The sequence below is a fragment of the Pongo pygmaeus genome, chromosome 6 (genome assembly GCF_028885625.2).
Source record: "Pongo pygmaeus isolate AG05252 chromosome 6, NHGRI_mPonPyg2-v2.0_pri, whole genome shotgun sequence".
NCBI classification, from domain to species: domain Eukaryota; kingdom Metazoa; phylum Chordata; class Mammalia; order Primates; family Hominidae; genus Pongo; species Pongo pygmaeus.
The window spans coordinates 13,525,318-13,548,794 of record NC_072379.2 but is presented as its reverse complement, the minus strand read 5'-3'; the positions used below and the strand labels follow the sequence as shown (position 1 = coordinate 13,548,794).

General features: G+C 51.5%; 1 protein-coding gene across 13 annotated transcripts in view; it reads left to right on the top strand.

Annotated features, from left to right (window-relative positions):
* The window catches only part of GTF2IRD1 (GTF2I repeat domain containing 1), a 150,759-nt gene that overhangs the window by 33,994 nt on the left and 93,288 nt on the right, over positions 1-23,477 (top strand). For 11 of the 13 annotated variants that reach the window (XM_063668262.1, XM_054496629.2, XM_054496627.2 and 8 more), the window contains one exon: positions 21,186-21,314. In XM_063668262.1, the coding sequence (XP_063524332.1) occupies positions 21,192-21,314 (123 nt within the window). In that variant the 5' untranslated portion in view covers positions 21,186-21,191. Of the gene's footprint in view, positions 1-6,504; positions 6,592-20,551; positions 20,788-21,185; positions 21,315-23,477 lie in introns of those variants that run through there. The other 2 variants (XM_063668261.1, XM_063668258.1) reach the window with 2 other exon arrangements.

The window sequence follows — 23,477 nt, the reverse complement described above, 5'->3', positions numbered from 1 at the left end:
GCCTAGGAGTTCAGGACCAGCCTGAGCAACATAGCAAGACCACGTCTCTACAAAAAAAATGAAAAAAATTAGCCAAGCGTGGTTGTGTGCACCTGTAGTCCCAGCTACTCAGGAGACTGAGGGTGGTGTGGGGAAGATCCCTTGAGCCCAGGAGTTCGAAACCAGCCTGGACAACATAGCAAGACCCTGTCTCTAAAAACAAAGAAATGAGACGCGTTAGACAAAAGTTATCAAAAGTTGGACTCAGTGATGTAGATGAGAGAATTAAAAGATAACTTTTCCTTTCTTTTTTTCTTTTGAGATGGAGTCTCTGTCACCCAGGAGGGAGTGCAGTGGCGCGATCTTGGCTCACTGCAACCTCCACCTCCCAGGTTCACGTGATTCTCCCTGCCTCAGCCTCCCGAGTAGCTAGAATTACAGGCACCCAACACCATGCAGGGCTAATTTTTATATTTTAGTAGAGATGAGGTTTCGCCATGTTGGCCAGGCTGGTCTTGAACTTCAGACCTCAGGTTATCGACCGCCTCAGCCTCCCAAAGTGCTGGGATTACAGGCGTGAGCCACTGCACCTGGCCAAGATAACTTTTCTCTTTGTCTCTATTCCCTTTCTGAATGTGAAGGCTTTCCAGTTCTACTTGATATTGTAAGAAATACTAAGTCACCCAAAGTTTAACACCTGTTTTTTGCAGTCTCCTATCAAAGAACTAACCAGACCCGACTCTGCTTAGCTTCTGAGATCAGATGAGATCAGGTTCTTTCAGGGTGGTGGGGCCGTAGACTGTTTTTGCAATCTCTAGGAAATTTTTTTTAAAGCCAGAGAAAGATAAATTATCCACATTACTTAAACAATTTTTAAAAATATACAAGAAAGCCTAGCTTATTTAAAGCCCAAAACACTGTAATTCCATTGGTAACAAAGATGTTAAACATTTAAAATGTGATTAAATCTAAAATTGGTGACTTCTGAATAAACTGTAGTTTTGAATTTGATACAGCAGATCTGTGGCAATGTTGAACAAAACAACTTATACATAATGCATTTTTATATTTTAAACTAACAAAGATGCTTCAGAAATATAGAGGACATTTTTAAAAGAATTACTTATATTTTAATCTTTTCAAATTTTCCATTTTGTTTCCATCACTTCCATTTTTTTCAGAATATTGTGCCTCCTCAAACATCACGGTAAAAGGGTGGCGGGACTAGAGATGGAGCCCTCAGCATAAAAAATAAAGTTAGCTGGGTGCAGTGGCTCACACTCATAATCTAGCACTTTGGGAGCCCAAGGTGAGAAGATCGCTTGAGGCCAGGAGTTCAAGATCAGCCTGGGCAACACGGTGAGACCCTATCTCTAAAAACTAAAAATAAACACTTAGCTGGGTGTGGCAACGCACGCGCTGGTCCCAGCTACTCAGGAGGCTGAGGCGGGAGGATCGCTTGATCCCAGGAGTTGGAGGCTGCAGTGAGCTATGATCACACCCACTTCACTCCAGCCTAGAGACAGAGCGAGACCCTGTCTCAAAATAAAGAATTGTAGCACACTCAGAATCTTAGAATCTTGCTCTGGGTATCAAAATCGGATGTAGGCTCTTCAGCTGCAGTTGGAAAGGAATTGTAAAATAGACCTGGAGTCAAAAACAAATGGGTGACTTTACAACTGGTAAAGACTGACTTAAGCAGGATGCTTTTAGCTGCAAATGAAAGAAACCTCTGACTGGGCACGGTGGCCCACGCCTGTAATCCCATCACTTTGGGAGGCCAAGGCAGGAGGATTGCTTGAGACCAGGAGTTCAGAACCAGCCTGGGCAACATAGTGAGACCCTGTCTCTAACAAGATTTTTTAAGTGAGCCAGGTGTGGTGGCAGGTGCCCGTAGTCCCGGCTACTTGGGAGGCTGAGGCTGGAGGATTGCTTGAGTCTAGGAGAGATCAAGATCGAGGCTGCAGTTAGCTATGATTGCATCACTGCACTCCAGCCTGGGTGACAGAAAAAAAAAAGAGAGAGAGAGAGAGAAAAGAAACTGTAGTCCTGGGGGGAAAAAAAGGAAAGAAGAAAAGAAACCTCTACTAAGAGTGCCTTAAGAAATACGGACTTTCGCCTGGGCGCGGTGACTCATTCCTGTAATCCCAGCACTTTGGGAGGCCGAGGTGGCAGATCACCTGAGGTCAGGAGTTCAAGACCAGCCTGGCCAACATAACAAAACCCCGTCTCTACTAAAAATACAAAAATTAGCCAGGTGTGCTGTTGGGTTCCTGTAATCCCAGCTACTCAGGAGGCTGAGGCAGGAGAATCATTTGAACCCAGGAGGCAGAGGTTGCAGTGAGCCAAGATCGTGCCACTGCACTCCAGCCTGGGCAACAGAGCAAGACTCTGTCCACCCCCCCAAAAAAAAAATGGACTTTTACTGTCTCACCCAAAGCTTAGAGATGGCAGATCTGGGGTCATACAGGACCAAGTTCTTCCACGAGTTCACCCTGCCATCCTCAGATACGCTCACCTCCCGGGCTGATTCTTTTCATGTCTCTAGTTGGCTGTCATGGTCGGGGTGTCACATGCAGAAGGAGGACATCCCTGGTTTCAGTCCCTTTTTTTTTTTGAGACGGAGTCTCGCTCTGTCGCCCAGGCTGGAGTACAATGGTGTGATCTCGGCTCACTGCAACCTCCGCCTCCCGGGTTCAAGCGATTCTCCTGCCTCAGCCTCCCAAGTAGCTGGGATTACAGGCGTGTACCACCACACCTGGCTAATTTTTGTATTTTTAGTAGAGACAGGGTTTTGCCATGTTGGCTAGGTTGGTCTCAAACTCCTGACCTCAGGTGATCTGCCCACCTTGGCCTCCCAAACTGCTGGGATTACAGGTGTGAGCCACCGCTCCTGGCCTGGTTTCAGTTCCTTTCTAAGGGCAAGGACAGCTCTCCTAGAAGTCCCTCATGTCTCAGTGGCCAGAATTGGGTTCCGGCCTCTCCTTATACCTGTTCCAGCTAGGGGAAAAGGAGTGCCTTGCTCTGAGCCTTGGAGAATCGTCAGATTTTCTCCAGGGACTGGGAGGGCCCAGCTGCCCCGAGCACTGGTTGTTGGGACAACCCAGCAAAGATTGTCCCATCTTTAGATACCAGGACACAATGGGGGGATTCTGTTAGCAGGGAGTGGGGCAGAGGACTTGGAGGACAGCTTTTGGGGTCAGATCCAGGACTGGAACTCAGATTTTTTTTTTTTTTTTGGCAGGGTCTAGCTCTGTCCCCTAAGTTGGACTGCAGTGCTGCAGTCATAGCTCATTGCAGCCTTGACCTCCCAGGCTCAAGCTATCCTCCTGCCTCAGCATCCCGAGTAGCTGGGACAACAGGCACGCACCACCACACCTGGCTAACTTTTTTGTTTTTTTGTAGAGATGGGGTCTCACTGTGTTGCCCAGGCTGATCTTGAACTCCTGGGCTTGATCCTCCTGCCTTAGCCTCCCAAAGCACTGGGATTACAGGCATGAGCCACTGCGCCCAGTGAGACCCCAGGTGTCTTAACCATGACCCCAGACTGCCTTCTACTGCACTGCGGCTGGGTGTAAGACCCCCTCCCGCTGCCCAGCCCAGAGCCTGGCCTGAGCAGATACGAATGGAAGGCCAGGGCTGTGACTGGCAATGTTCTTCCCAGCTACAGTGACAGTGTTGGGGGGGGAGGGTAGGAATCCAGGACCCCCAGGCCACTCTACCCCCACTGTGGAGCCTCTGGGACTAGAGAGGGAGTATTCAGTGGGAGGCTGAGGCTGCTGGGGAGAAAGGATACCCCCCCGCCTTCCAGAAGGGGAGAAATTTCTTTTTTGTTTGTTCTCTCAAGCTTCTTTTTCAAGAAACAAGCATATGGCAGCGGATGGTGCGGGGGCCGTGTTTGGGTGGGGTGTGTGCTTGCCTTTGCCTTTTACGTGGTTGGGTGTATTTTTTTTTTCTCCATCAGCTCCAACGCCCCAGCTGGTCCATAGGGCAGTGAGACTTGAATCACAGAGACGCTTCCCTGGTGTCCAGAAAAATCCGGCTCTTTCTAGTGGCGCTTCCAACGGGGAAGAGATTGGAGAGCTCTCCAGCAAACCCAGGCCTGAGCTTTGCAGAGGTCTGAGCTGAGGACTGAGCGTCCAAGGCGCTGAGGATGTGGACTGTCTTTGTGAGGTGGGGTACAGCCAGTGAAGGAGCCGGTGTTAATTTCCTGAAGCTGCTGTAACACCGGCCACAGACTTGGTGCCTTAAAACAACAGAAATTTCAGGCCGGGCGCGGTGGCTCATGCCTGTAATCCCAGCACTTTGGAAGGCTAAGGTGGGCAGATCATGAGGTCAGGAGTTCAAGACCATTCTGGCCAACATGGTGAAACCCCATCTCTACTAAAAATACAAAAATTAGATGGGCGTGGTGGCGGGCACCTGTAATCCCAGCTACTCAGGAGGCTGAGGCATGAGAATCGCCTGAACCCTGGAGGCGGAGGTTGCAGTGAGCTGAGATCCCACCACTGCACTCCAGCCTGGGTGACGGAGTGAGGGAGAAAAAAAAAAAATTTTTTTTTTTTTTTTTTTTTTTTACTTTAAGGTTCTTGGGTACAAGTGCAGGTTTGTGACATAGGTAAACTTGTGTCATGGGGGTTTGTTGTACAGATTCTTTTTTCCCCCAGGTATTAAGCCCAGTACCCAATAGTTATTTCTTGTGATATTCTCTCTCCTCCCACCCTCTACCTTCTGAAAGGCCCCAGTGTGTGTTGCCCCGCTCTCTGTGTCCATGTGTTCTCATTGTTCAGCTCCCACTTATAAGTGAGAACATGCAGTATTTGGTTTTCTGTTCTTGTGTTAGTTTGCTAAGGATAATGGCCTCCAGCTCCATCCATGTCCCTGCAAAGAACATGATCTCGTTCTTTTTTGTGGCTGCATAGTATTCCGTGGTGTATATGTACCACATTTTCTTTATCCAGTCTATCATTGATGGGCATTTAGGTTGATTCCATGTTTTTGCTGTTGTGAATAGTGCTGCAGTAAACATACATGTGCCTGTGTCTTTATTATAGAATGATTTCTATTCCTTTGGTATATACCCAGTAAGGGATTGCCGGGTCCAATGGTATTTCTGTCTTTAGGTTTTTGAGGAATCACCACACTGTCTTCCACAATGGCTGAACTAATTTACAACAGTGTATAAGTGTTCCTTTTTCTCCACAACCTCACCAGCATCTGTTATTTTTTTGTTTTGTTTGTTTTTGTTTTTGTTTGGAGACGGAGTCTTACTCTGTCGTCCAGGCTGGAATGCAGTGGTGCAATCTCAGCTCACTGCAACCTCTACTTCCTGGGTTCAAGCACTTCTCCTGCCTCAGCCTCCCGAGTAGCTGGGATTACAGGCATGCACCACCATGCCTGGCTAATTTTTTTTTTTTTTTTTTTTTTTTGAGACAGAGTCTCACTCTGTCGCCTAGGCTGGAGTGCAGTGGCGCGATCTCGGCTCACTGCAAGCTCTACCTCCCGGGTTCACGCCATTCTTCTGCTTCAGCCTCCCGAGTAGCTGGGACTACAGGTACCTGCCATCACGCCTGGCTAATTTTTTGTATTTTTAGTAGAGACTGAGTTTCACCATGTTAGCCAGGATGGTCTTGATCTCCTGACCTCGTGATCCGCCCGCCTTGGCCTCCCAAAGTGCTGGGATTACAGGCATGAGCCACCACGCCTGGCCCAGCATCTGTCATTTTTTGACTTTAATAATAGCCATTCTGACTGGTGTGAGATGTTATCTCATTGTGGTTGTGATTTGCATTTCACTCATGATCAGTGATGTTGAGTCTTTTTTCATAAGATTGTTGGCTGCATGTACATCTTTTGAAAAGTGTCTGTTCATGTCCTTTGCCCATGTTTTTATGAGAACAAGAGAAATTTCTATTCTCACAGTTCTGGAGGCCAAAGGTCCAAAGTCATTACCATTGGGCCAAAATCAAGGTGCCGACAGTGCCATGCTCCCTCCAGAGGCTCTTGGGGGGAATCTGTTCCTGGCCTCTTCTAGCTCCTGGGGGCTGCCAGCACTCCTGGGCTTGTGGCCGCATCACTCCAGTCTTCAAGGCCAGAATCTTCCAATCTCTCTCTACTTCATCTTCACTTGGAATTCTCTTTTATATGGATGTCCAGTCTTCCTCTACCCTATTTTTAAAAAATTTTTGTAGAGCTGGGGTCTTGCTGTGTCGCCCAGGCTAGTCTCAAACTCTTAGCCTCAAGTGATCTTCCTGACTTGAAGTGATCCTCCTGCCTTGGCCTCCCAAAGCACTGGGATTACAGGAATGAGCCACTGTGCCTGGCATGACCTCTTCTTTTTTTTTTTTTGAGATAGGGGTCTCACTCTCTTGCTCAGGCTGGAGGGCAGTGACATGATCCCAGCTCACAGCATCCTTGACCTCCTGGGCTCAGGTGATCCTCCCATCTCAGCCTCCCGAGTAACTGGGACTACAGGCATGCTCCACCACACCCAGCTAATTTTTTTTTTATTTTTTGTAGAGATGGGTTCTCACTATGTTTCCCAGGCTGGTCTCAAACTCCTGGGCTCAAGCAATCCTCCCACCTCGGCCTCTCAAAGTGCTGGGCTTACAGGTATGAGGCACTGCACCCGGCCATGACCTCTTCTTATAAGGATGCATGTGATGGCATTTAGAGCCTACCCGGCTAAGCCAGAATAATCCCCTACCTCAAGATCCTTAATCACATCTGCAAAGTGATTTTGCCATATAAGGTAACACAGGCTCCGGGGATTAGGACGTGGCTGTCTTTTGGGGGTCATTTTTTTGAGCCTATCTCGGGTCTCTAAGGGCAAACTCCAGCAGCCATTCTAGTAGGCAGTTTCTCCTGTGATAGATGCCGGCCAGGTAAAGGAGACAAGTGGAAGATCCCAGCTGACCCACCTTGGCTCTGTCCCCTCTGAGGGGACCTTATTCTCATTTATGTGGACTCCCTAAGCCATATATCTAGGCTGGAGTGCAGTGGTGTGATCTTGGCTCACTGCAGCCTTGACCTCCTGGGCTCAGGGGATCCTCCCATCTCAGCCTCCCGAGCAGCTGGGACTACAGGCATGCGCCACCACACCCAGCTGATTTTTTTAATTTTTCGTTGAGATGGGGTCTTGCCATATTACCCAGGCTGGTCTCGAACTCCTGAGCTCAAGCCGTGTCCACTCTCCCAAACAGCTGCCCCCCCGCTTGGGGGGTACAGCAGCGTCAGCCTGGTGTGCCCTCAGGGTGCATCCGTTATTTATCTTGGACTGCATAAACCAATAGCCCAACATCAGTAGTGTCAAACAATAGTCATTTCTTCTTTTACTCTTGACAGTGTGAGAGTTGTCTGAGCTCAGCCAGATGGGTCTTACTCAATCTCTCCTACAATTGCCGTCAAAAGGTTGCCGGCAGGAGTTGGAGGCTGCAGTGAGCTAGGATCGCACCACGGCACTCCAGCCTGGGCAACAGAGCGAGATCCCGTCTCTAAATAAAAAGTTAGCAGGGCTTGAGGTCATTTTGAAGATGTTTCACTCGCTGGCCCGGGGCCTGAGCCGAGGAACAGCCGGGGCCCCTTGGGCTTCTCTGATGCCCCTTGGCCCCTCCAGCACGGTGGCCTCAGGATAGCCGGGCTTCCCACGTGTCGGCTCAGAGTCCAGGGGCAAGGGTCTGAGAGTGAGTGAGCGGCTGGGGGAAGTCTAGCGCCTTTGGGGACCTGGCTGCAGAGGTCACGTGTTGGCGCTGCCCACACATTCTGTTGGTTCAAAGTGGGTCCTTATTCAAATCACGTTCAAGAGGAGAGAATTAGATGACACCACTTGTTGGGAGAAGTATTAAGAACTTATTTATTTATTTTTTTCACTTTGAGGGGCCGAGGTGGGAAGATCCTTTGAGCCCAGGAGTTCGAGACCAGCCTGGGCAATATAGGGAAACTCCCATTTCTATTTAAAAAAAAAAAACAAAAACAAACTTACTTATTTATTTTTTAGAGACAGGGTCGGTCTGTCCCTCAGGCTGGAGCGCAGTGGTGTGATCACAGCTCACTGTAGCCTCCACTTCCTGGGCTCAAGTGGTCCTCTTGCCTCAGCCTCCCCAGTAGCTTGGACTACAGATATGCACTACCATGCCTAGGTAATTTTAAAAATTTTTTGTAGAGATGGGGGTCTCACTGTGTTACCCAGTCTGGTCTTGAACTCCTGGCCTCAAGCAGTCCTTCTGCCTCAGCCTCTCAAAGTGCTGGATTACAGGCATGAGCCACCACATCTGGCCAAAGAATGTATTGCAGGAGGATGGACCAGAGAAGAGGGCCCTGGGGCCCCAGAATGGGGGTGTATCTGCCAGCTGGATTCCAGAGGTCTGAGTACCCAGGTGTCTGGGGTGGGAGAGTGGGTGCAGGCTCCAGGTGGGCGAGTCCCCTTTGGGAAGGGTGGGACAGGGCCCTCCAGAGCCCAGGCCCAGGCTCTCGGCTGAGGCTAGGACAGTCTCAGAGCATTTCCCGCTGGACAGCCCCAGAATCTGACTGCAGTCTGTGCCAAGAGCACTTTGGCGTTCTGCTCCACTGCCTGCCAGCCCCACCACGGACGCCGCACCCCATCGGGCTCACTCGTGCCTTAGTGCCTTTGCCCGAGCTGTCCCCTCTGTCTGGGCTGCCCCATCCCTCGCCACTCACCTTCTTCATGTCTCGTGATTCTTCCAAACCTGCATCAACGGCCCTTCTCTTCGGAGGCTTTTCCAGGACTTGTTATGTGTAGCAGGCCTGGGCACACAAGGATGAAAGCAATCAGCCCTGTTCTCCAGGAGCCGGTGCATGGGGACTCTGACGCCTCCACATCCTGGAGGAGGAGGGAAGGAGGGGCTGAGGGAGCCCATCCGAGGGGCACAACGGGACGAGCCCACAACAGCTAAGAGGGAGGCAGCAGCGGGGAAGGGCATTAAAAAGAGCACAGCAGGTGCAAAGGCCTGAGCGAGAGTGCAAGGCCCACCCGGGGGCCTGCAGGCTGGTGTGTGGGGCTCTGGAGGGAAGACGGGTTCAGCTCGCTCTGTGGTGTGACTCCTGATGGGACAGTGAGCCTTTCGAGGGTGAGGTCATGCCCTGCGCATCTCTGTGTCCCAGCACGACTGCAGCTGGGGCCAGCCACCTTCTCTGTGAAGGTTTTCACTGCATTCAGACTGTGCTGGGACTGGCCCCAGGAGGACTTGGACTAGTGTGTGTGTGTGAGTGTGCATATGTGCACACGTGTGTGCATATGTGTGTATGCATGTGAGTGCATGTGTGCATATGTGTGTGAGTGCATGTGTGTGAGTGCATTGTGTGCACAAGTATGTGTGCATATGTGTGTATGCATGTGAGTGGCTATGCGTGCGTATGTGTGTGTGGGTGTCTGCATATGTGTGTATGCATGTGAGTGGGTATGCGTGTGTGTACGTGGGTGTGCATGTGGGTATGCATGTATGTGCGTGCGTGTGTGTGGGTGTGCGTGTGTGTATGTGCATGTATGTGGGTATGTGCGTGTGCATATATGTGGGTGGGTGTGCCTGTGGGTGTCAATGTGTGTGCATATGTGTGTATGCATTTGAGTGTGGGTGTGCGTGTGTGTTCATGTGGGTGTGCGTGTGGGTGTGCATGTATGTGGGGGTGTGTGCGTGTGGGGGTGTGTGCACATGTGGGTGTGTGGGTGTGTGTGCACGTGTGGGTGTGCATGCATGTGTGTGCGTGCGTGTGGATGTGCATGTATGTGTGCTTGTGGGTGTGCGTGTGAGTGTGCATGCATGTGTGTGCGTGCGTGTGGATGTGCATGTATGTGTGCTTGTGGGTGTGCGTGTGAGTGTGCATGCATGTGTGTGTTGAGTTGCTAGTGCTCACACTTACCTCTGGGGCAGAGATGTGCTTGTTAGGTGCCCCCTCCCTCTCTCCACTCTATTCCAGCAAAGGTCACTGAGTGTCCTCTCTAGTCGACAGTGGACAATGAGAACAACCAAACACTTCCTCTCTTCCCCCCTCCCCCCATTTTGAAACATTATATTAAGGCCGGGCATGGTGGCTTATGCCTATAATCCCAGCACGTTGGGAGGCTGAGGTGGGAGGATTGTTTGAGGCCAGGCGTTCAAGGCCAGCCTGGGCAACATAGCAAGACCCCATCTCTACAAAAAAATTTAAAATTAGCCAGCCATGGCGGTGCACACCTGTAGTCCCAGCTGTGTGGAAGGCTGAGGTGGGAAGATGGCTTGAACCCAGGAATTTGAGGCTGCAGTGAGCTATGATCACACCACTGCAATCCAGCCTGGGCAACAGAGTGAGACCCTTTCTAAATAAAATAAAATATAAAAACAGAACTACTATACAATTCAACAGTTCCACCTCTGGGTATATACCCCAAATCATTGAAAACAGGTTTGCCAAGTGATTTGCATACTCATGTTAATAGCAGCATTATTTGCAAGAGCGGAAACGTGGAGTGCAGTTGCACAGTCACAGCTCACTGCAGCCCCGACCTCCGCAGGCTCAAGCCATCCTCCCGCCTCAGCTTCCCAAGTAGCTGGGACTACAGGTGTGCACCACCACACCCAGCTAATTTTTGTATTTTCTGTAGAGATGGGATCTTGCCAGGCTGGTCTCAACAAACTCCTGAGCTCAAGCAATCCTCCTGCCTCAGCCTCCCAAAGTGCTGGGATTACGGGCCTGAGCCACTCGACCTGGCTGCTAGTCCTATTTTTAATTTTTTGAGGAACCGCCATGCTGTTTTCCACAGTGCCTGTACCATTTTGCATCCCTACCAGCAGCGCACAGGGTTCCAATTTCCCCACGTTCTCACCAGCTCTTGTTTTTTTCCTGTGTGTGGTTTTGTTTATTTTGTTTGTTTGTTTTTTTGTTTTTGTTTTAGACAGAGTTTCACTCTTGTTGCCCAGCCTGGAGTGCAATGGCATGATCTTAGCTCACTGCATCCTCTGCCTCCTGGGTTCAAGCAATTCTCCTGCCTCAGCCTCCCAAGTAGCTGGGATTACAGGCATGTGCCACCGTGCCCGGCTAATTTTTGTAATTTTAGTAGAGGCGGGGTTTCACCATGTTGGTCAGGCTGGTCTCGAACTCCTGACCTTAGATGATCCACCTGCCTTGGCCTCCCAAAGTGCTGGGATTACAGGCGTGAGCCACCGCGCCCCGCCTTCTTGTGTTTTTTATAGTAGGTATCCTGGTGGGTGTGAGGTGGAGTTTAGATTTGCATTTTGCTAATCTTTAGTGATGTTGGACATCTTTTCATCTGTTTTCTGGCCATTTGTATATCTTCTTAGGGGAAAGGTCTACTCAAGTCATTTGCCTATTTTTTAATTGGATTATTATTATTAATGGAGACGATGTCTCGCTCTGTTGCCCAGGCTGGTCTCGAGCTCCTGGCCTCAAGTGATCCTCTCACCTTGGCCTCCCAAAGTGCTGGGATTACAGGCGTGAACCACTGCGCCCAGTCTTAGCTGTTGAGTTTTAGGAGGTGTCTGCGTATGCCGGATATTAATCCCTTACCGATATACTATTTACAAATATTTTCGCCCATTCTGTGGTTTGCCTTTTTATTCCGTTGATTCTGTCCAAAAGATTCTCTATGATTCTCTTTACTCATAGAGCAAAGGTTGTATATCTCTAAGCCAAGCTTCTTCCCTTTGCTTCTGTCCGTGGATACAACGGTATATTATCCTTCCTCTCCTGTACCCAGAGAACTCCTATTCACTCTTCAAAACCCACCTCAACAGTCATCAACTCAGGGAAGCCTTGTTTGTCAGGCCCCTCCTCCCCCAAAACTAAGTAAATAAAACGTTTAAATAAAACATAGGTAACCCCTTTCCCCAGTGTCAAGCTCTGTGCCTGGGCGAGCTTCTCTGCTTGTCCTTCTTTCATGGTACTGTAATTCCTTTTTTTTTTTTTAAATAAGATGGAATCTCACTCTTTCACCCAGGCTGGAGTGCAGTGGCAAGATCTCAGCTCATTGCAACCTCCAGCTCCCAGGTTCTAGCAATTCTCCTGCCTCAGCCTCCCTAGTAGCTGGGACTAGAGGCGTGTACCACCACCCCCAGCTAATTTTTTGTATTTTTAGTAGAGATGGGGTTTCACCATGTTGGCCAGGCTGGTCTCAAACTCCTGACCTCAAGTGATCCTCCCACCTCTGCCTCCCAAAGTGCTGGGATTACAGGCATGAGCCATCGCACCCAGCCTGGTCCTGTAATTCTCTCTGGACACACTGGCCCTGTGAGCTGGAGGAGGGCAGGCGGAGCCTGGCACAGAGCAGCCTCTTGGTAGGTGTTGAGTGAATGAGTGGGGGTGGTGAGGGGAAGCCAGGGAAGGCACCCAGGCTGTGTTCCTCCCACCCCCAGCCTTGCCACGACCTCCCAGGCCTCCAGCTCCTGCTGAGCTCTTGCAGGGTGGCCCCTCCCCACTTACAGCTGACTGCCTTGGACTAGGTCCCAGCCGATGGCCCGGCGGAGGTGTCCTCACTGTTCTTACCCAGTATGACCTAGGCGGGAGCCAATAAGCAGAGAATGAGTATCGCCCTGAGGGTTCAAAAGTGTGCAAGGAAGGAAGGGAGGAAGGTAAGGAAGGAAGGAAGGAAGGAAGAAGAGAAGGGGTGGGGAGGGAGAGAGAGAAGGAAGGAAGGAAAGAAAGAAGGAAGGGAGCAATGAATGAATGCACACATCAAGGAATGAATGAATGCATATACACAAAGGAATGAATGCAAACACCAAGGAATGAATGAATGAGTGCATACACTAAGGAATAAATGAATGAATGCACACAAAGGAATTAATGAATGTACACAAAGGAATGCATGCACACACCAAGGAATGAATGAATGCACACACCAAGAAATGAATGAATGAATGCATGCACACAAAGGAATTAATGCACACACCAAGGGATGAATGAATGCATACACCAAGGAATGAATGAGAGTGTTCACACCAAGGAATGAGTGAATGAATGAATGCACACAAAAGAATGAATGAATGTACACACCAAGGAATTAGTGAATGAGTGAATGCACACAAAGGAATGAATGAGTGAATCTACACACCAAGGAATTAGTGAATGAATGCACACACAAAGGAATGAGTGAATGAATACACACAAAGGAATGAATATACACACCAAGGAATTAGTGAATGAATGCACACACAGAGGAATGAGTGAATGAATGAACGTGCCACTTGTGGAGAGTGAAAAAAGCCTGAGAGACCCCCAGCTGAGGGAGCCCCCAGGTGTGCCCCTGCTGTTGAGAGGCCTGGACACGCTGGTGCATGGGGGAAGGGCTTGGGCTTGGGCTGAACTGGCTCACAGGCGACCCATCAAGTGTCACAAATGACCTTGAGCAGCACGCTTCCCCTCCCAAGCCTTAGCCTCCCCAGATGTAACATGGATTAGAAGAACCACCTCATGGTGCTTTTCTGAAAATTTGGTAGGCCTAACGTGGTGGCTCACACCTGTAACCCCAGCATTTTGGGAGGCCAAGGTGGGTGGATCGCTTGGGCTCAGGAGTTTGAGACCAGCCTGGGAAACATAGTGAGACCCTATCTGTTTTGTTAAAAAAGAAAAAGAAAATTCGGTGGGGTGATGGGTGTGCCGGTTGGAGAGCTGTGACGTTTGTTTTTTGGTTCAACCCCAAGCCAGTGCAGACAAGTGACCCTCCCCAGCCAGCGGGCCAGGCCTCTCAGTGTCACCCTGGCTGAGGTTGTTCGTGTGTGTGTGTGTGTGTCCCTTTCTTTACTGTCCTCATTCTTTGCATCATGTGTGTGGTCTTTTCTGTCTCATACACACACACCCATCGCATTTGCATGCTCTGACACACAGACACACATTGATGCTTCCTTTTTAAAATTTTTTATTTTTGGAGGCAGGGTCTTGCTCTGTCGCCCAGGCTGGAGTGCAATGGCATGATCACAGTTCTCTGTAGCCTCGAACTCCTGGGCTCAAGTGATCCTCCTGCCTCAGCCTCCTGAGTAGCTGGGACCACAGGTGTGGACAACCGCACCTGGCTAATTTTTTTTATTTTTGTAGAAGTGGGGTCTTGCTATGTTGCCCAGGCTGGTACACTCCTGCTTCTTTATGTATGTATGTATTTAGTCTCTTTTTAGAAAATTATTTCGTTGAATCGTCCTTTAAGCACTGACTTTTCTGAAGCTCTGGGGACACTTGGGGAGAAGAGGAGGGGAGGGTTCTAGATGCCCTGTAGGGCGACATTGGCCCTGGGTGCAGGACAAGCCCAGGCAGGAAAAACGAACCCTGCTGAGGGGTCTCCTCTTTGCCTCTTCCCTGGGTCCCAGCTGGGTGGTCTCCCCTGTTCACTGCCGGGCAGGGTTGGGCAGTGCAGAGCCAAGCCCCTGCTGTGTCATCATTCCAGGGGGGAAGGGGCTTGAAGGCTGCGTCGTGGGGTGATGGGAACCCGGATTTAGTTGGTATGACCTGAGCTCAGGTTTCGGCTTTGCCACATCCTTGTGGTGGGGTCTTCGGGTGGGAATTCCTCCTCCGTAAAATGAGAGCTTGTGAGAATTAAACTGGTCCCAGCATTTAGGAAACAGCCCTGTGACTCCTTCCGTCTGTTCCCTCCAGAGGGGGCGGTCCTTGAGCTCTACTGAGCCCATGCCAGCGAGAGTCATGGCCGAGCCCCTGGGCCAGATGCCAAGTTCCATGCCACCTTGGCACTTACTTTTTTGGCTCTGGGCCTCTTTGGCTGTCCCCTCTGTGAAGGGCATCTAAGGTGGTGGGTGGGGGAGGGGAGTTTGTTTGTTTGTTTGTTTGTTTTGGTTTTTTCTTCTTTTGAAAAGGAATCTCACTCTGTCACCCATGCTGGAGTGCAGTGGCGTGATCTCTGCTCACAGCAACCTCCACCTCCTGGGTTCAAGCAATTCTCCTGTCTCCGCCACCTGAGTAGCTGGGACTACAGGCACCTACCACAGTGCCTGGCTAATTTTTAAATTTTTAGTAGAGGTGGGGTTTCACCATATTAGCCAAGCTGGTCTTGAACTCTTGACCTCAAGTGATCCACCCACCTCAGCCTCCCAAAATGCTGGGATTACAGGTGTGAGCTACCACGCCTGGCCTTTGTTGTTGTTTTGAGACAGGGTCTTGCTCTGTCTCCCAGGCTGCAGTACAGTGGCACAATCATAGCTCACTGCAGCCTCAAACTCCTGGCTCAAGTAATCCTCCCGTCTCAGCCTCCCGAGTAGCTGGCGCCACAGGCATACACCCGGCTAATTTCTGTATTTTTTGTAGAGACAGGATTTTGCCATGTTTCCCAGGCTGGTCTCGAACTTCTGGCCTCAAGCCATCCTCCCCTCTTGGCCTCCCAGAGTGCTGGAATTATAGGCGTGAGCCACCATGCTCGGCCAGGAAGGGAGTTTATTTAAATGGGCCGAGCCAGGAGCTTTGTCTTAGCCTTGTTCTTTTGTCTACATGCCCTTTTCCCACCTCCCACTAGGTTGCACTTCACTGGGGTAAATCGGTCAGAACCAGCCAGTGGGAACAACTTGTAACACCTATTTCCAGACGTCCAGGCTTTGGGCTGCAGAATAGGCTCGCGCCTGTTAGCTCACTCTCTGCTAGCCTCCTAACTGGCCCTGAGCGCCGGGTGCAGGGTGTTTGGGATTGGAAATCACAGCTGGGTTTCTGTTAGTTCACTGTCACCCTGGCCCCAGAGCTAGCTAGAAAGTGGGCTCTCTGGGCCAGACTCCCATGGGAGTCCCCCAGCCTGGAGGCAGCCCTGCCTTGAGTCAGGGCAGCACTGATTCAGACGTGGCCACAAGCGCTTGGCTAATTTTTGGCTCAGGGTCCGGGCAGGCCTCCAGCTCTCGGCGGCCGGCAAATCTGCTGCTGTCTGGGCAAGGAGTCCCTGGCAAGACACAGGGCAGGCGGCAGGCAGGCAGGGAAGCTGAGCTTCTTGGAGTCTGGAATAGGGAACATCCCTGGAGATGACCCATGCCCTGCACCTGGCTGGGTATAAGAGTCCCCTGTGAACTTAAAAATACAGTGTCCAGGGCCAGGCGCGGTGGCTGACGCCTGTAATCCCAGCACTCTGGGAGGCCGAGGCGGGTGGATCACCTGAGGTCAGGCGTTCGAGATCAGCCTGACCAACATGGTGAAACCCTGTCTCTACTAATAATACAAAAATTAGCCGGGTGTGGTGGTGCACGCCTGTAATCCCAGCTACTTGGGAGGCTGAGTCAGGAGAATCGCTTGAACCTGGGAGGTGGAGGTTGCAATGAACTAAGATCATGCCACTACACTCTGGTCTGGGCAATAGAGCGAGACTCCATCTCAAAAAAAAAAAAAAAAAAATACAGTGTCCAGGGCCCCGCTGCCCAGGGAGCAGTCACCTCTGATGAGGTGGGACCCAGAAGCCTGGGCACTGAACAGCAGGTGTTGGCAGCAGCTGAGCTACCAGCCGTCCTTGCTTCACAGGTGGGTGGAGCAAAATCAGGAGCTGGGTGATGGGACAGATGTGACAGCAGCTCTTCCACAATTCTCGGACTGTAACCTGGGATCTTCTCAGCGGACTTCCCTCCACCCATCCCAGCCCTGCGTTTTGGGGATTTCCAGTCTCTCACATTATTATTATTACTTTAATAATTTCAACTTTTAGGCCGGGCTGTAATACCAGCACTTTGGGAGGCCGAGGTGGGTGGATCACTTGAGGTCAGGAGTTCGAGACCAGCCTGGCCAACATGAGGAAACCCCGTCTCTACTAAAAATACAAACATTAGCCGAGCGTGGTGGTGGGCGCCTGTAATCCCAGCTACTCAGGAGGCTGAGGCAGGAGAATCGCTTGGACATGGGAGGCAGAGGCCGCAGTGAGCCGAGATCACACCACGGTACTCCAATCTGGGTGACAGTGAGACTCTGTCTCAAAAATAAGAATAATTTTAACTTTTATTTTAGATTCTGGGGGTACATGTGCAGGTTTGTTACAAAGGTATATTGTATGATGCTGAGATTTGGGATACAAATGATCTCGTCACCCGGGTAGTGAGCATAGCACTCAATAAGTAGTTTTTCAGCCCCTCGTTTTCCCCTCTCTCCCTGCTTTTGGAGGCCTCAGCGTCTGTCATTCGCATCTTTATGTCCATGAGTACCCAACGTTTAGCTCCCCTTATAAGTGAGAACATTCAATATTTGGTTTTCTGTTTCTATGTTAATTTGCATAGGATAATGATGTCCAGCTATTTCCATGTTGCCGCAAAGGACATGATTTTGTTCTTTTTTATGGCTGCATAATATTCCATGGTGTGCATGTACCACATTTTCTTTATCCATTCTACCGCTGATGGACACCTGGGTTGATTCCATGTCTTTGCTATTGTGAATACTGCTGCAGTGAACAGATGCGTCTCTCACCTTATTAAGGGAAGTTGACTTTTTGAACCCAAAGGATGGACATTTGGGACATTTCTCTTCCTTGCGAGTGTCTGCGTTTTGGGCTGCTGAGAGAGGCGTCTGGGCTCCTGTTCCCATTGCTCCCTGCGTTGCAGTGTGACCAACCATCCTAGGTGGCCTGGGACTGAGGGGTTTCCCAGGAGATGGAACTTTCTGTGCTAAACCCAGGAATGTCGAGTTGGGCCCAGTTGGCTGTGTGTCAGCTCTGCGTGTGAGCAGCTGGTCTGTTCCCTGCATCCCTGTGAATGTGAGAAGCGTGGTCTTCCTACCGCATGGTGACAGCAAGGACACCAGCAAGGTTGGAGACAGACAGCCTTCTTCCCCGCTGTGCACTGGCTGAGGCCTGGGGCAAGTGCTTTTCTTGTCTCTGAAATAGAGTGATGCTGGAGGAAGGACAGTAGCTCATGTGGGCCAATGCTGCCATCAGAATTTTTCCTTTTTTTTTTTTTTTAAATGGAGTGTTGCTCTGTTGCCCAGGCTGGAATGCAGTGGCACCATCTCAGCTCACTGCAACCTCTGCCTCCTGGGTTCCAGCGATTCTCCTGCCTCAGACTCCCGAGTAGCTGGGATTACAGGTGCCCGCCACCACGCCAGGCTAATTTTTGTATTTTTAGTAGAGACGGGGTTTCACCATGTTGTCCAGGCCAGTCTCAAACTCCTGACCTCGAGTGATCTGCCTGCTTCACCCTCTCAAAGCACTGAGATTACAGACGTGAGCCACTGCGCCCAGCCCTGCTATCAGAATTTTTATTTTTTATTTAAAAGACAGGGTCTTGCTGTGTCAGCCAGGCTGGAGTGCAGTGTTGCCATCATAGCTCACTACAGCCTCGAGCTCCTTGTCTCAAGCAGTCCTCCCGCCTCCGCCTCCCAAAGTGCCGGGACTATAAGCGTGAACCACCGCACCCGGCCTCTGCCTTCATTTTCTGTTTAGAACCATTCCCACTTTACAAATGAAAAATCTCGGGGTTTCAGGACTCACCTGAGGTGGTCCTAGCAGACGTGGGCCTGGGTCTCATCTTCCCCCGCTTCCCCCACTGCATTCTTGCTCCAGGCACGTGGAACCTGCCTCTCCCTCCATCTGAGGCCCTTTGCAGGGAGTGGCTGTCTCTCTTCGTGCTCCCCAAGTGCGCCCATCTGGGCTGTGGCTCAGGACAGAGGGTCCTACAAGCCCGGATGACTTAGACAAGGAGCTGGGGATGGCCTACAGCCCAGCCCCCTTTCCCTGTCTCTGTCTGTCCCTCCTGGAGTCCCTGGTTCCTTCCTAAATGGATTAGAGCCTTTACCGGAAGGAGCCGGCCGCTGTCTGGGGCAGCTGGGGTCCAGGGCTAGATGGCTGTCTGGTGCCTCCTGCTTTGCCCTGATTCGATTTGGGCCTCAGCAGCTGGGAGGCTGGCAGACCTAAGGCCTTTCTGGGAATGGTTCAAGGGACGGGCTGGCAGGGGGTGGCTGGGGGGAGGGGGACACCTTCCAGCCCCCAGGCAGGCAGACCTCTCAGCTGGATCTTTTATAAAGTCCGGTCACATGCAAGACCCTCCAGTGGGCTTCCTGCCACGGAACATCCCCAGCCGTGGCCACTGGCCACCTCGTGGTTCATCAGCGGGTGTCATCCATGACCTGTGTCCCATCCATGGCCTGTCACCCCCTCCGCATCCCTTAATACAGCAGATTTCAAACTTCTATAAAATTGCAACCCAGAAGAAGAAATGTCTTTTATAAACATTTAGCAGCAAACTCAACATACATTTTGGCCAAACGCCCGCCGGCCAGTTGTTTAAATCAATATTTATCCACAGCCAAAAAGCAGAGGAGAGCCAGAACTGAGGCCAGAGCCGAGCTCTGATGCGTCTCTCGTTCCTTGGGACGTTTCTGTCCCTGAGGTTGGACACCTCTGGCCTTGTGAAGTATGATGCACTCTCACATCTCCTGTTCTGTGTCATTGGCCAGTGATCGTATATCATGACCTGCTGGAAGGCCTGTCTGTGGCTGGGACCACACGCCTTGGGCCTCATGCACACTGGGCACTGATCGGGGTACTGGGGTGCAACAGTGGCAGGCAGACCTGGTTTCTGCCCTCAAAGAGCTTACAGTCGGCAGGGGCCCCCGTGGCGGCAGAAGACACCCCAAGCCTGGTGCCCTTTGTGGCGCCAGCCCCCCAGTCCTCCTGCCTGGGCCTTCCCTACCCCATTGGGTGCAGAAACTCCTTGTCTGCAGGTAGGAGACAGAGGGCAGGTTTTCAGGCTCCCTTGGGACCTGCAGCCCTGCTCTCTGCCGTCAACACCCAGCAGGGGCCACACAGAGAGCACTGGGACTGAGCCCAGAGAGGGGAACCAAGAGGCCCCTGCCTCTGGTCTCTGCCTTCTCTTCTTGGATTGGTGCAGGGACAGCTGTCTTGAGGGCAGGCCCTGGCACTGGGGCAGCCTGTGGGTGCCCCCTGGGTCGAGAAGGAGAGGGGCAGGATAGAACCAGGAGCTGAGGGAGGCTGATCTTTGTATCTCATGGGTGCCCAGCTGGGCACTGTCATACCCAGGAAGCCTGTGCCATGCCATGGGGACCCACAATTGGGGGCCCTGGACTTGAGGGGGAGGATGTAGCTCTGTCCCCCAGGAACCCCATTGCAACAGGACATAGTCCTGCCCTGGGGAGCCCCCGACCTGAGACAAAGCAGCCTCGGCCCTGCTGTATCTTTCTATAACCCCGATGCCAAGTCTTCTGGCTAGGAGGGAAACAGGCTGGAAGGCCTCGGCGGGGGTGGCATTGGCCTCGGGAGCACGTGGCTTGATGCAGAAATGTGACGGCAGAGCTCAGAGGCATGTGGAAGGGAGGGGAGGACATCACCGGCTCCTGACCCAGCTGGGCTTCAGGTTGGGGGTACAGGAGGTGGGCAAGCAGGTTGGACAATTAAAAGCTTCGATGAGGCTGGGTGAGGTGGCTCATGCCTGTACTTCCAACACTTTGGGAGGCTGAGGTGGGCAGATCACCTGAGGCCAGGAGTTCAAGACCAGCCTGGCCAACATGGTGAAACCCCATCTCTACTAAAAATACAAAAATAACCCAGATGTGTGGTGGCACCTGTAATCCCAGCTACCAGGGAGGCTGAGGCAGGAGAATCACTCAAACCCAGGAAGGGGAGGTTACAGTGAGCCAAGATTGTGCCATTGCACTCCAGCCTGGGCAACAGAGCGAGACTCTGTCTCGAAATAAATTTAAAATTAAAAAAAGCTTCAAGGACAACCAGCAGATGACGGCAGGCCCAGGAAGGGTGCTTGAGGCAGGGGGAACTGAACCCACACAGACTAGGGAAGCATGAACATCAGTACATCTGGGAGTGGCACAGCTTAGAGGGCCTGGAGCATGGAGTGTGAGGGGGAACTGGAGTGAAGGACAGAAGACCAGGTAACTAGAATACCAGGCTGAGGAGCTGAGAGCTAATGTGGGCAGTAGGGAGCTATGGAGGGTGTGTGAGCGAGGGAGGGCTGTTGCCAGAACGGCACACGTTGGGAGAGGTGGCATTTGGGGCCTGCCCAACAGACTGGTCCTGGTGCTGGGCTCAGCTTGGGTGTGCAGACTTAGGAGGGTGTGCCACAGGGTGTGAATTATCCTGCCACCTGTGCCCAGGCCTGTCCAGGCTCTAATCCCATCACACATAAAGCCCTTGGGCCCAGGGAAGGTCGGCCCTGGATACAGAGGTGGCCCTGGGAGTCCAGGGGTCAGGTGGATTGGGGTGGGTGGCCACCACATTAGCCAAGCCCCCTGCCTTGTTCCCACCACCACTGCCTCCTCCCTCCCCACAGGCGACCATGGCCTTGCTGGGCAAGCGCTGTGACGTCCCCACCAACGGCTGCGGACCCGACCGCTGGAACTCCGCCTTCACCCGCAAAGACGAGATCATCACCAGCCTCGTGTCTGCCTTAGACTCCATGGTGAGTGTCCCCACCCGCCCAGGAGGAGGGGACAGGGTGAGCGTCCCCACCTGCCTTGTAGCTCAAGTCCTACCTCAGCCACTCGAAGGAGCTTTCACTGACCTGAGCCTCAGTTTATCTGACTGCAGCTAGGGCCACGATGCCTGCGTCAAGGGTGTGAGACTTCCATGAGATCCAGTACATAAAAATCTAGCCCTTGGGCCGGGCGCAGTGGCTCACGCCTGTAATCCTAGCACTTTGGGAGGCTGAGGTGGGCGGATCACGAGGTCAGTGGTTCCAGACCAGCCTGGTCAACATGGTGAAACCCCATCTCTACTAAAGATACAAAAAATTAGCTGGACGTGGTGGCATGCGCCTGTAATCCCAGCTACTTGGGAGGCTGAGGCAGGAGAATTGCTTGAACCTGGGAGGTGGAGGTTGCAGTGAGCCGAGGTCGTGCCATTGCATTCCAGCCTGGGTGACAGGGTAAGACTCTGTCTAAAAAAAAAAAAAAAAAAATCTAGCCCTGGAATAAACACTGGCTCCCGGCCCTCGTCCCCTTGTCCCTTCACCCCTCTTGCCATTCCCACTTTGTCCCTGGGATGAACCACGTGCCTATCTCCTAGCAGGTGACCTGGGGGATAAGGTGTGAGGAGCCATTCACTAGAAAGATGTAATCCCCAACGTTAAAGCAAGAGCTCTAACTGCATCTCGGGCGGGAAGAGAGAAACCAGGCTTTGTATAATACGTCACTCCCCTGGCGCTATTGCCTACATACCTAGACCTATAGCAATTTATCCCAAATGAGGACATCATAATACCATTTTCCTCTAGCCTTTTCCTGGGGGGAGGTTCTGTGATGGAAGTGTTAAAAAAAAAATCTGGCCCAGCACGGTGGCTCACGCCTGTAATCCCAGCACTTTTAGGGGCCGAGGCGGGTGGGTAACTTGGGGTCAGGAGTTTGAGACCAGCCTGGCCAACATGGCAAAATCCCATCTCTACTAAAAATACAAAAATTAGCCGGGCGTGGTGGCACATGCCTGTAATCCCAGCTACTCGGGAGGCTGAGGCAGGAGAATCACTTGAACCCTGGAAGTGGAGTTTGCAGTGAGCAGAGGTAGCACCACTGCACTCCCACCTGGGCAACAGAGGGGGACTCCGTCTCAAAAAATAAAAAATAAAAATAAAAAAATTAGACTGGCATGGTGGCACATTCCTGTAATCGTGCCTACTCAGGAGGGTGAGGCAGGAGAATTGCTTGAACCTGGGAAGCAGAGGTTGCAGCGAGCTGAGATCGCGCCACTGCACTCCAGCCTGGGCAACAGAGCGAGACTCTCTCAATTAAAAAAATTTTTTTAATAAAAATAAAATTAAAAATCTGTCTAACATCAGTTAGCTGCTGTGCCCCTGCATTTTAGGATGATGAAGCACAGAGAGAGTAGTACCTTGCCTGAAGTCACACAGCATGACCAGTTTTTTGTTTGTTTTTTTGAGACAGAGTTTTGCTCTGTCGCCAGGCTGGAGTGCAGTGGCATGATCTTGACTCATTGCAACCTCCGCCTCCCAGGTTCGAGCAATTCTCCTGCCTGGGCCTCCCCAGTAGCGGGGACTACAGGCCCCCACCACCACACGTGGCCATATAATTTTTGTACTTTTAGTAGAGACTGGGTTTCACCATGTTGGCCAGGATGGTCACGATCTCTTGACCTCATATTCCACCCACCTCAGCCTCTCAAAGTGCTGGGATTACAGGCGTGAGCCACTGCGCCTGGCCCAGCAAGACCAGTTTTTAAAGTGAACTTCTGGGTACAAAGTCTCCCCGAAAAATAAAGGACCTCCTTCAAGCTGTTCCTGCTGTAGGTGGCTCAAGGTTTGCTTAAGTGGTGTTTGGGGCAGCGGTGGGAGACACCCCTGGAAAAGGAGCTGGGTGCCACACTCTCCATGACGACCCCTCCCCTATGCAGAGTGACCTTCATGAGGAGGGTCCCCAGGAGCTCAGCCCTGTGTCCCGAAGCACTGTGAGCTTGGCAGTGATGGAGGTGTGGCTGATGTGGGCAGTGATGGGCAATGCCATGGCCACTAGCGACATGTGGCTATTTGCAATTTTTTTTTTTTTTTTTGGAGACAGGGTTTTGCTTTGTCGCCCAGGCTGGAGTGCCATGGTGCGATCTTGGCTCACTGCAA